The sequence below is a fragment of the Brienomyrus brachyistius genome, chromosome 17 (genome assembly GCF_023856365.1).
Source record: "Brienomyrus brachyistius isolate T26 chromosome 17, BBRACH_0.4, whole genome shotgun sequence".
Taxonomy (NCBI): Eukaryota; Metazoa; Chordata; class Actinopteri; order Osteoglossiformes; family Mormyridae; genus Brienomyrus; species Brienomyrus brachyistius.
In genome coordinates this window covers 13021174-13032645 of record NC_064549.1, presented here as the reverse complement: position 1 = coordinate 13032645, position 11472 = coordinate 13021174, and the positions used below count along the sequence as shown (strand labels likewise).

The 11472-nt window shown below is 42.0% G+C and overlaps 1 protein-coding gene across 8 annotated transcripts in view; it reads left to right on the top strand.

Moving 5' to 3' along the window:
• Positions 1-2679: 2679 nt before the first annotated feature.
• Positions 2680-11472, top strand: part of ncam1b (neural cell adhesion molecule 1b) — a 99283-nt gene continuing 90490 nt past the window's right edge. For 2 of the 8 annotated variants that reach the window (XM_048980928.1, XM_048980927.1), the window contains exon 1: positions 2680-3334. In XM_048980928.1, the coding sequence (XP_048836885.1) occupies positions 3283-3334 (52 nt within the window). In that variant the 5' untranslated portion in view covers positions 2680-3282. The remainder of the gene's footprint in view (positions 3335-11472) is intronic. The other 6 variants (XM_048980922.1, XM_048980921.1, XM_048980925.1 and 3 more) reach the window with 4 other exon arrangements.

The window sequence follows — 11472 nt, the reverse complement described above, 5'->3', positions numbered from 1 at the left end:
ACAGCTTAGAGCAATTTTTAAAATTATTCGGGATAATATGCTGCCATGCACATTACCATAGCAACAAATGGATTTCTCACATGGTGTTATGCAACAAGGAAATGTAAATGGGAAAGGACTACAAACGTCACAGGATGATTCCCGGGGTGTTACGTGCAAACAAGGCCAACAACTAGTAACACAATTTTACAAGTTCGAATTTTACAAGGGCTCCCAGGCAGCAGGGGGTGCAGTTCTTGAAGAACTAGCTTTGCAATTGAAATGCTGGATTCTTCCTTATGGATGGAATTACTACAGTGGGGCATGACGAAGGAGGGAAAAGAGGGACGATCCATGGAGTAGCTGCAATGAAAAGGGGTTTATTAACAACAAAGCATAAAGTAGAAACCAGAATATAAAGGGACCACAGGGGGCAAAACTGGAAAATGAAAAACAAGCTAAAGAAACCACAAGTAAATGCAACTAGGGAACAGAGCAAAACAAGGAGCAGGACTAGGAAACGACCACAGCTACTAATACATGGTAAGAACTACAATGACTGACTGACAAATAGAATAAAGCCAGGTATTTAAATATACTGATCACAACAACTAACAAAGGGCAGGTGTGGTTTTTGCAGAACGAGAGGCAATAAGGAGCAGGTGAAGTCAATTAATGGGTACAGCAGGTTCAAACAGCAAGACAAATGAAACAGGGAAAACAGACCATAATACAACTACTGTAGGGGTCAGAGAGCAAACACATGGGACTGTAACTGGAATACATACACAAATAAACCAAGAGAACATAATATAACAAATGGTAAACAAACTGAACTAACTAGTTAAGGTGACCTAAAACCTACAAGAAAAAGAAACAGTGGCAAACTGATTAGCAGCAGCCTGGGGAGCAAGCAAACACACTAGGGTCCATGGGCTACAAGACAGAGGGGAGAACAGCATGGCCAGTGACACCTGCTGGCCAAACGGGGACAAAACACATGGGATAGGGCCAGAGGGGCAATGATCCTGATAGGAACATATACTGCTAAGTGCCTTGAGCAATGTTAATAGAGAATTAATGATTAGATGATTCCAATAACAATGATGATGGTGATGAAAATGACACTGCAAGTTGGTGTGATAGAATGGCAGTGCTATCCCAAACCAACCCATTGCTCTGGTACAATTTAAGGGGCACAGAATGCTGTGCTTTCCAAGGCCTGCCTACAATGGATGTCTTCCTTTGAGTGGGATCGATGAGGTCCAATCGAGCAGCTCACATAAAGGCAACCAGGTCTGTTCCGCTCAGCGTTTTGCATATGATGAGTACACGCCAATAGGTAGGATCTGCATTTTTTAAATGAAAGTTTGATCACAGAAACCCTTTCAGTTTATACCGATTTGTTTTAATTTACCGCGGTTCACCCACCCTCACCCGCCTACCGAGCTGGCTTTGATAACTTTGATTCTCGTGGTTGGTCATTAATGTTGCAACGATTTTTCCCTTTTAATAATTCACTAATTAAGTTAAAAACAAAAACATGCGAGGATACGTAAATATCACACTATTCAGCTGTTAACCCTACATTTCAAGGTAGACGTTCAGGTTATTTATTAGAAAGAATGCTGCTTATAGTATATTTGAAAACGCATCGCTGCCTTTATAGCAATTTTCAAACTGCAAGCCATTAAACGACATAAACCTATCACTAGAAATTAAAGTATATCTATGGGGGGCACTATACTCGAAATTCTGAGTTGAAAGAACTGCGAGTAGTCCGTCTCATTTTACTGATATGTAATCGTTTTTAGCTTTTAGCACGCGTCCACTATGTATAATAATAATAATAATAACAATAATAATAATAATAATAATAATCAATTTTCCAAACCGCTTATCCTACTGGGTATTATTATTATTGTTATTATTATTATAAACTGCATTCACTTCAATTGCAGACGTGTGCGTAAGAGCAAGTATAATCACTGAAAAACACGTGCCAGAAATACCAAAAGAGGCTCAATGACATATCATCAGTGTTACTTAAAAACACGCTAAATAGAGCAATTTTTAAAACGCTGCCTTCAAGCTGTGACAGACACAGATACTCAATACGAGGACAGAAGGTTCATCAGTCACGTCTGAACGTGGGATTGTAACAGTTTGTCCCCCTAAGCCTTCGTGAAAATCCCCGCGGCTGCTTTAACAAACAGCGCGGACAAAAGCACATAGATTTTGCCTGTGGCTTAAGCCTAATGTATCTGTCAATAGCCTGCTTGTTTGTGTCTCCCAATAATGTGTGTTTTGTAAATTTCTTTTTTTCCTGGTGGTAAGCGCAGGCAAACTTAATTTAAAAAATGCTATAGGCCGTGTGTGGTGAATTGTGCTTTTACTAAACTTCTGTCCTACATATTTCACTAAATCCCATGTGTAGCAAAGTAACATTAAATCGATGTTAATTCTAGCATGCCTATTCAAACTGAAAGTCTTCTTCAGGTCAGGGGTTATTATTGTTATTATCGCAGAGAATGTATTTGCACAAAGCTTTGATATGTTTTTTCAGATATCAGTATTACTGTTTTCACACACATACACACACACACACACAAACACACACGGTTAATTCAACTTCGAGCGTCTTCGGACTGAACCATTACACTGTACACATGACAATAAAATTTATATATGTTTTTTGTACAACAGTTATTTCGATGACATGCAACAGACAAATAACAGTCTGAAATCATTTCAGTAGTCCCTTAACTGTTCTGGTGATTTGTATTATAGGCTGTAGTATAGTATAAATTGCTTCTGTTCACGGGACGGGGCATTTTATTACAATACGCAGGAGCAAACGCATCGAGGGGAAATCCAGTTTAATTTTGAGACGTCAAATCCAAGTTTTGAACGACTCCATGCCAAGATTTTCCAAAGACGCATCTGCTGTTTCCAAGGTTTCCAAGGTACAGCGTTGAGGAGCTATCGATTTAGTTGCAGAGCAGATATTTAAGGCGTTTGGTGTAGGTATAACCCAGAGGACGTCGGAGTGCCAGCGCGATTGCTCGGGCGCATCACTCCGTATTCTGAGCCCATTTACAGCCGTTCGTGAGCTCAGCTGCGTTTGCTCTTCGGGCTTTGTAAGAGGTCCTATCAGAAAACCTAATTGCCGTTTGAAAACATATCTCGGAAATCGGTGAGAACCGAATAGGCACCCACCAACTCAATCAACGCATTATCCCACGGATATTCGTCTATAAAAAAGGGGAAAATTCATTGATTAAAATCACGCAGCTGTTTGCAATGCTTCACACCAAGACGTTCATCTGGACATTGATATTCTTCGGCGCTGCAGGTAAGATTAATATTTTTGAGTGTGTGTGTGGGTATCATTTACGGCAAGTTTTGATGTTTCAGCTGTAACGTGCGTGGCCTGTATTAAGGTTGATAAATAGCTGTCTAAAACCCCACCAGAGCAGCCATTTGAATACTATGAAGTTAACTGTTGCTAGTGAAAACGGTATTCGACGTAGATATGATAATCTGGTCATTTACAGGGGTCAGATATCCGATATATGAAGGAGACGCATGCCAGAAGATACTTTTCTAATTATTATCTTCTCTGTTTTACATTTTATCTTTATTTTCAGGCTGATTTGTGATTGAATAAAACACGTGTATCAGATCTGAGCTGCCTTGGTGGTTGCGTGGTGTATTACATATGTCTTCCTTTCGTTATCTAGTATGACTGTAGTTGGTCAGGGGATAACTGTCATCCGAAAGCATGTATCTACATTAAAGCAAAGTTTTTGTCAACAAGTTCCTCCGGTATTTAAGAGATCTTTTGGCAAGGCTCTCGGGATTTTACCAGCAAGACACGCATATGGTGGTTTCTGTTATGATCACAACTATTCAGTTTCACAAAACATCGCTGTGTTATTTATTATGAGTATTGTGTAACATATGATGGAGATACCGTATAAAGAATAACGTACAGATGGAATTTTAATTTGTATTGCTGTAGTGGTTTGTCGTATTATAGAGGTAAGAAAAACAGAGTCCGATTGTCTAATTATGTCCCAAAATAATATATACTGAATTTCATGACATGAATTCATTCTTTCACCGTGAAACAGCTCCCTTAATAATGGCGGGTAATGATTACATCCAGAGACGGACGGAAAGCCTGCATGCCGAGGATGATCTCGCTTTATCGAAATACAAAATGAGAGCGCCGTCCCCCTCCCGCTCCATTCCCCGCATGTCTTGTTTTTGTCCTCCGTGGCACCTGCAAATGACGGATCAATGCGTGCAAAGGTTGCTAGAAATGTTTACACATCCATTTCGACGATCTGTCTGTCCCAGTTTCAGATCGGGGTAGCTTGTTAACATTCCCAGGATTTAAAATGAACGCTTCCAGAGACTCGTGTCATTCTGGGTAGACTGGGAACCTTTGTCTTCACGGAGCTAATTAAGAATAAAAATATTTGCTGTTGTTAAAGAAGGGCGCATAATGCTGGTTGCAAACATGTCAAAGCAACAGTGACTCGGTTGTGCCCTCTTTCTAGACTGCTATATGTAAAGATACAGTATCTTGATTGACCGTATTAAAGTGAATAAGGCTATTCGGGTACGGCGGACACGAGCTGTGCAAACGCATTTTGACAGTTGCTTCAAATATGAAATCAAGGTAGGGTATTATAATCTATATTAAAAGAAATGTTACAGCTGAAGCGATCGGGACATACACATTAATAGTTTTTTCACTACCTGAGTCTGAAAGTAGGTCGTAGGCAGTCCGTCCAATCAGAAGGCTGGGATCTTACGCGGGAACACTCCTCCAGTTTTATTCTAAGGCATAGAATATACTAAGCATTACTCAAGGAGTTGGGGAGGAAAATAAAAATACCGACTAGTAGTTAATGTGAAAAACCACAGAGGATACATGTTGTTTTATTAGTTTTTTTCCCCATTCAAAAATATAAACGTATGTTCAACTCAAACCGATGATACTAGAATAACTAAATAAATTATGAATGAAAGGAATGGAAAAAATGAAAAACCCAAACCACAATTAGATAAGTGGTTTTGCAAAATGGATGGATTGACAGAGTGATTGATGCCCACAGCATTTTTGGACAGCGGTTGGTAACAGTGGGTATGTCCTCCATTTTAGCAGTTCTTTGTTAATTGTTAGTAATTTAGCAGTTTTACAGTGTACCCTTCAAATCCAAAAGGATGACCACATATGTTTTTGAAAATAGAAATGCAGTCTTATCTTGAAATATGTCACATATTTGGTTTTTCAAAATGCACGAAGATCAGAATATCAGCCCGGGAATGATGCTTGATGACGAAGAGATTGGAATGCACAGCGGTATTTCTGAAGGCTAATAACGAGACAGAACAGAAAGAATGCTGCAAAAAAAGTTAGAATTTTTAAAAGGGAGTGTTGACCATCAAGCAAAATTAAAACATTCTTTAACATTGCGTTTGGTGGATATGACTATATTGTCAAGTCAAGGTCAGTTTTATTTGTCAATTCCTTCAAATGTACTTGACGTAATTTCGATTCCTTTGTATGTCAAGTACATTTGAAGGAATTGACAAATAAAACTGACTTTGATTGTGCAGAAGTTACATTACACAACTGGTGAATTACCAAGAACAAAAATAACAGAAAAAGCCATTCTCTCTTTTAGTCAGATGTTTGCTATTCATTCCTCAGTGTGTGTTGCTTCAACTCAGTGAGAATTCACTGCATGTAACTGGTGAGGGATTAGTGGTTACACCATCATCTTGGCCCTTGTCCAAGATGTAAACTGTGAATATTTGATAGAGGACATCAAATGTTTGAAGACTGGAGTATTTCATTAAAACAACTCACTAGTGTATGCCTTTCTGAGGGTCGTGGCTCTACCAGGCTTGGTGATTCTCAGTGATCCAGGCTGGAAATTGTGTGGGTCGAGGAAGTCTGATGAATGTCAGGAGTCTAATATACCCCTTGGGGGGCAGGAGAGTTAAATGGATAAAAAGAATATTTCACGATATCTTTCAAAAATCATCACACATCATATTATGATGTTGCAATTTCTCTTTCCTGGGTAACTGTAGAGTGTCTTCAGTTGGGTTTCCCGTTACTGTTTTGGAGAAAAATCATCTATGTTTTAATTTAAGACTTTTCCCAGTCGAGCTTTTATTGGCTGAAAAGACGTGTTTGTGAGCCAACTGTCATTGTATTTACAGTCTGCGACTTCAAATGTGAGGTCATCACAGAAGTGATGTAATTTGTACTGAAAGCGTATGGCAGGTGGCCATACTGGTCTTAGCCAGTAACATGTGATGGTGCCGATATTTGCTGGGTCACTTCTGGTACATGTGTGAGAGCCATGTGTAACACGCTACCCAAGATGAAGCAGGGTAGCTAAGTTTTTGCATGTTAGCCAGGCTGCATTTTGTTAGTCATGCTTTTGCACATTAGGTAAGTCGTGACATTCTAGGCAAGATGCAGCGGAATAGCTTAGTTTTATCACAATTGCCAAGCCGTAGCATCCTAGCCAAGTCAAAGTGTGCTAGCCAAGAAGTACCACATTAGCCATTGTTACTTCAGATTCACAAGGTATTGTGTGTTCTCATTCTGCTTTTTCCAGAAAAATCCTGGCACAAGGTCAGAAGCTCTTTACTTTATTGGAGATCTAAAATCATATAAGGAGATTGATGTAAGGAAATTGAATGGCCAGATAATCCTATGGTATGTGCTTTTTAAAATTAGTTCTCTAATGCATGGTTCTTTAAAAGGAGTAGCGAATTCCCTGTGAGTTTTGTCTTAAATGTTTCTCTTTAGTGCAAAGTGAAGTTTGTAACATGAAAAGCTGAACAGACTAAAACAAACAGGATGCTCCCTTTTGTTTTGTAAATAGATGCTCATGGGAGTTCTGAGGGCAGAAGGAACCAATGACATTGTAGAGGAGCTGGGACCAACCAATCAGATTTCATGGTTCCGCCTCCTCTAGTTGTACGGACCCACCTCCTCTACAATCTGACCTTTCCATATGATTTGGGCTCTGGATTTGCTTGGGTAATGACCAGCCTCAGACTGGCACTTTAGAGGTCAGCTATAAGGAGGGATTCAGGAAGGCAGTGTTACTGGCAGGTACCTGCTGCCGGCACTGCTCTGCTGAGTCCGGGCAGGCTGGCTAAGGGCCCTTTTCATTTAACTAAATAGGGCCCTGACATTCAGCTGCCAATTTGCGTGGTAGCTGTGCGACAAGTGGGGCCGGTGCAGAGATGACGGACGGCGCTCATCCTTCCCCACATGGCATTTAAATGGGCCGCATTTCACCGGCACCCTCCTGCTGGTGGCCCGGTTCTGTTCGCCAACAGCAGCCTGGAAATATGTGGAAGGTTTGGCCCTTAAATATATGTATTCATTTATTTAATGGATGTTTTTTCATACAGGAGTTTCAGTAAACAAATTTAGGTATAATTATAGGTACATAAAACAAGCACAGCCGAACCATAGCTACAGGTTCAGTAGAGGTGTGTGTTTGTGTGTGTGTGTTGTGTTTATAAATTTCCCCACACCGCCTTTGGACAGTAGGAATGAGATTCTTAGCAGGAGCAGTAAATATGGTGCAAAAGATTTGGTCGTGGCATGTTTATTTTTTAATGTCTGTTGCGTCAGTTGACTTTGTGAGTCGTTCTCTTTGTGAGCGAGTCTCCCTCTCCGTTACAGCGGCCCCCCTCTTTCCTGTTTTGGAGGAGGGGAGAGTGGCATATAAACTAGGCCAGCTCGTTCTGCATATGGGGCGTCTGAGGTGTGACAGGAGGAGCAGAGGGCATGCTGGGAAATCGCGGCACTTCGGCCTGGGAAGGGCGGGGCCTAACCATGCTCGGTCACGGCGGCTTTTTTTAGGAGCAGCTTGCTAAGAGACTGGGGCACACGTTTTCCAAAATGTGATCATGTTTTAAAGCGTTCCGTTTCTCGTTTTTTCCATGCCTGGATGTGTGTCTTTCCAGAAATGTTGGCACTAGGGCAGTTAAGGACATGGATGCTTCACCAGAATGTTGCTGGTTCGAGATCCACAAGAGAGAGTGCCCTTGAGATGTCATACTTCATTTGTTCCAGTTAAATACGTGGGTGAAACTGTGAGTTTTTGGATTTGTGTCAGCAAAGAAATAAATACCATCAGTACAACTAGACAGCTCAGAAAGCTATTCACTTTGACAAAACATTATTTTGACATTTTCTTTCTACTGTATTTGTGCATCTGCTATAGCTGCGGCCAGACATTTCCAAACATGCCTTTTATTTGAAGACTTGGATGAAAATGCCGTATGGGCTACCTTCACTTGAGCAGATGGCGATGAAAGCTTTGCAGTGAATCCTGACGAATGTTAAGTGGGTGAGGAATGGGGGCCGTTAGAATAAGCACACCTCAGTGTTCACATGCTACTCCTGTCCTCTCATTTCAGCGCCCTTCTGATATTCCTGCTGGCCCATGTGACCTTAATGGAGTTTCGTGTCAAATTGCAAACCCTCTTGCTGCTGAGGTCTTGCCCCCGTGCCTCGTCCTTTCATGTGCAGCCATGGCTGTATCATACGTATGCCATCCATTTTATGGGGGGTCGTGGCCCCCCTGCCTCGCTAAGACTGACCCTTTGCATGGGCCATTGGTGGGCCTGGGTTAACCCCCTCCAGTGCAACAATGGGCCCGTTCAGTAGTACTGAGAGGCCATTTAATTCCCTTTGTGAAATTGCCGTTAATGTGTCGCCCACTTTTAAGGTGAATGTTCTGCAAAAGGCCATTGGCAAGTGGATGTTTTATATAACCCTCATAAGCAGAGGCAGGTCCATGGTTTTATATAGAATTACTAACCCTTACTGACTGTTTTTACATGAAGGTTCCACCTACTGCAGCCTTGATTATCGCTATTGTTCACTTTGAAATTTTCTAGTCCCTGTTATGTTTTATGAAGAGAGATTTCTGTAGAAATGTTAAAGCTGCTCTAGTTATGGAGCCTAAGTGTATTGATCAGATGTCCCTCTGCCTTACCACTGCCACTCTGCCTCCTCTTTACTTGGTCGTCCTTAGTTTGCTGGTCAGGCATTGATAGGTGTACGCTTTGGATGTATTCAGTACCAGTGAACACTCTGGAGACACCATCTCATGAAAATGTTTATTAGTACTATTCTCTGCATTTTGGAATAATTATAAAGACCTCAAAATTGTGAGGTGACATATTGAATTATACACTGACCAAAAGCAAAAATATTTGTTGGGGGAGCAGCTGTGTGGGTTGGGACTCAGAAGGTTGCTGGTTCAAATCCTTGGGTTTACGGTGTGATCCCACCGTTGGTCCTTTGAGCAAGGTTCTTAACCCCAATTGCTCCAGGGATTATCTGACCCTACTGTGTCCTTTACGCCACTTTCAAGAGGTGGCCTCCTGGGATGCTGTCCAGCTGTCCTGAAGGAGCTCCCACATAAATGCTGAGCACTGATTAGCTTCTTCAAAACCATCTCTACTGCGCCTAGGTCAGGTGGCCAGGTCATGTGATGCGACACTATTACTATTTGTAGGCGACTTGGCATGTCCAAACTTTTGACTGGTTGGTCAGTTGGTTAGCGATCTTTGACCAGTACGTGGTCTTGGGTTCTAATCACATGGTCCACAGGCCAGTATCATCATTGGGCCATTGCGGAAGGTCATTAATCCTAAATGCTGCAAAGGCTTTGGACAATAGCTTACCCTAATCTCTGGCTCCATGCTTTCCTCGGTGTCTGATAAATAAATGTAAACATTAGGGTTATGGTATGTGTTTGATTGGTATTTGTTTTGTGAAGTTTCAGTATTCAAATTACGATATACGACCTGTACTCTCATGGTTTTATATATATTCTGTTTGTTTGACTTATACTCTGTGATGAGTACGTGTTTGTCAGTTAACTGAGTCCACTCTGTACTGTCTAACTGCATTCCATGATGATGGTGAGTACACTTCATGGTCTGGCGTCTTGTAAAGCTTTAAGATCTCCTCTCGGAGCTGTTCCCAATGGCATCTCTGTTTGAATAAACGTCCTGCCATTGTTTGGTGATGGATAATGCCGTGTTGGATGCTTTGAGTGATTTTGGACTGTTGTCCAAAATCACGAGTGGCCGTCCAAGATTTAATATCCCTTGTAAGTGATGTGCCTTGTATTGACAATTAACGACTTAATAATCCATTAGTATGCGGGCACAGAGTTTTTTCATCCTTTCCCCATTATTGTGTCCTTAGAGAATAGCAGGTAAGCTTGTAACTTGAACGAATCCGTCTCACTTTGCCAGCCCTCTACCTAGCCAGTATCATGAAGGACGCCATTCGCAGGCCCAAGGCATGAGTCACATCCCATTGGTCAGCCCCCGCTGTAATTTATTGACAGGTCCCTTCCTCAGGACAGATTAACTGGGCCGGTGGAAACTGCAGGGTCACGCTAACATTTCGTTATTTGATTTCGATAGCGGGCACATCTGCGAGGCGGACGTCGGTGCTGTGTCTCTGCAGCGAGCACGCCGGTAGCCAAAGCCTGATTTAGGGATTATTAAATCTACGTCGGGCAGCCAACTAGAGGTCACTCTAGGCAAACTGAGGCCTTCTATCTGCTAGCCAGGACCTTCTTGATGGTTTATTGCTGAAGGCCTATAAGTGAATTCGTGCAGTAAATCTCTGCATACTGCTAGAAATAATACAGAAATTACCAGCTATGAGAGGGAACGTCATCAAGGCGCTCAGAATGGTTACCTTCTAAGCATTTTTAATCATTTTAATAACCATCAATAACATATACCTGCATTTGCAGATATGTCTGAAACCTACTGTAGGTGTCTCCTGAAGGCAACATGCCAATTTGTTCTCTTCTTCCAGTTTGGTGATACTGGAAGCCTCTGCACACGATACTGGTTTACATGCCGAAGCAACAGGTATGCTCTGGGAGACCAGCGTTGGGCCTATGTGTGACCACAGCGCCGCCCTGGTGGCTTGGGCTCGTAATGACAAATGGATCATTGAGCAAACGGAATAAAATGAGCGGTAGTCCTGGTTTTTAGCCACTTTTACTCTTGGAAGGCAGGTGGTGCACACAGGTGGTGTGAACATGGAAGGTTCCAGTGCCTACATCTTCTCACCAGCCATTGAAACCACTTTCTGTGGGTCAGCTGTCGGCAACGCATTGCTCATGTCTATTGACGTTAGACCTCTCCCCCCCCTCTACTTGACAACTTTTACATCAGCATTGCCCCCTATCCCCCCCCCCCCGGCTGACAGCTTTTACCATTTACATTTTTACCCCTCAATTCCTAACCCCCGCCCCTCAGTGATTGAATATTCTATTACATCAGACACATACTGTACTGTAGCTCCACACATTATTTCCTTTGGAGATGTACTGTATCTCTCACTGTAAATAAGGGTGGAGACCCCAACTGAAGGTAAATTTCCTGTTTATCTAAAAA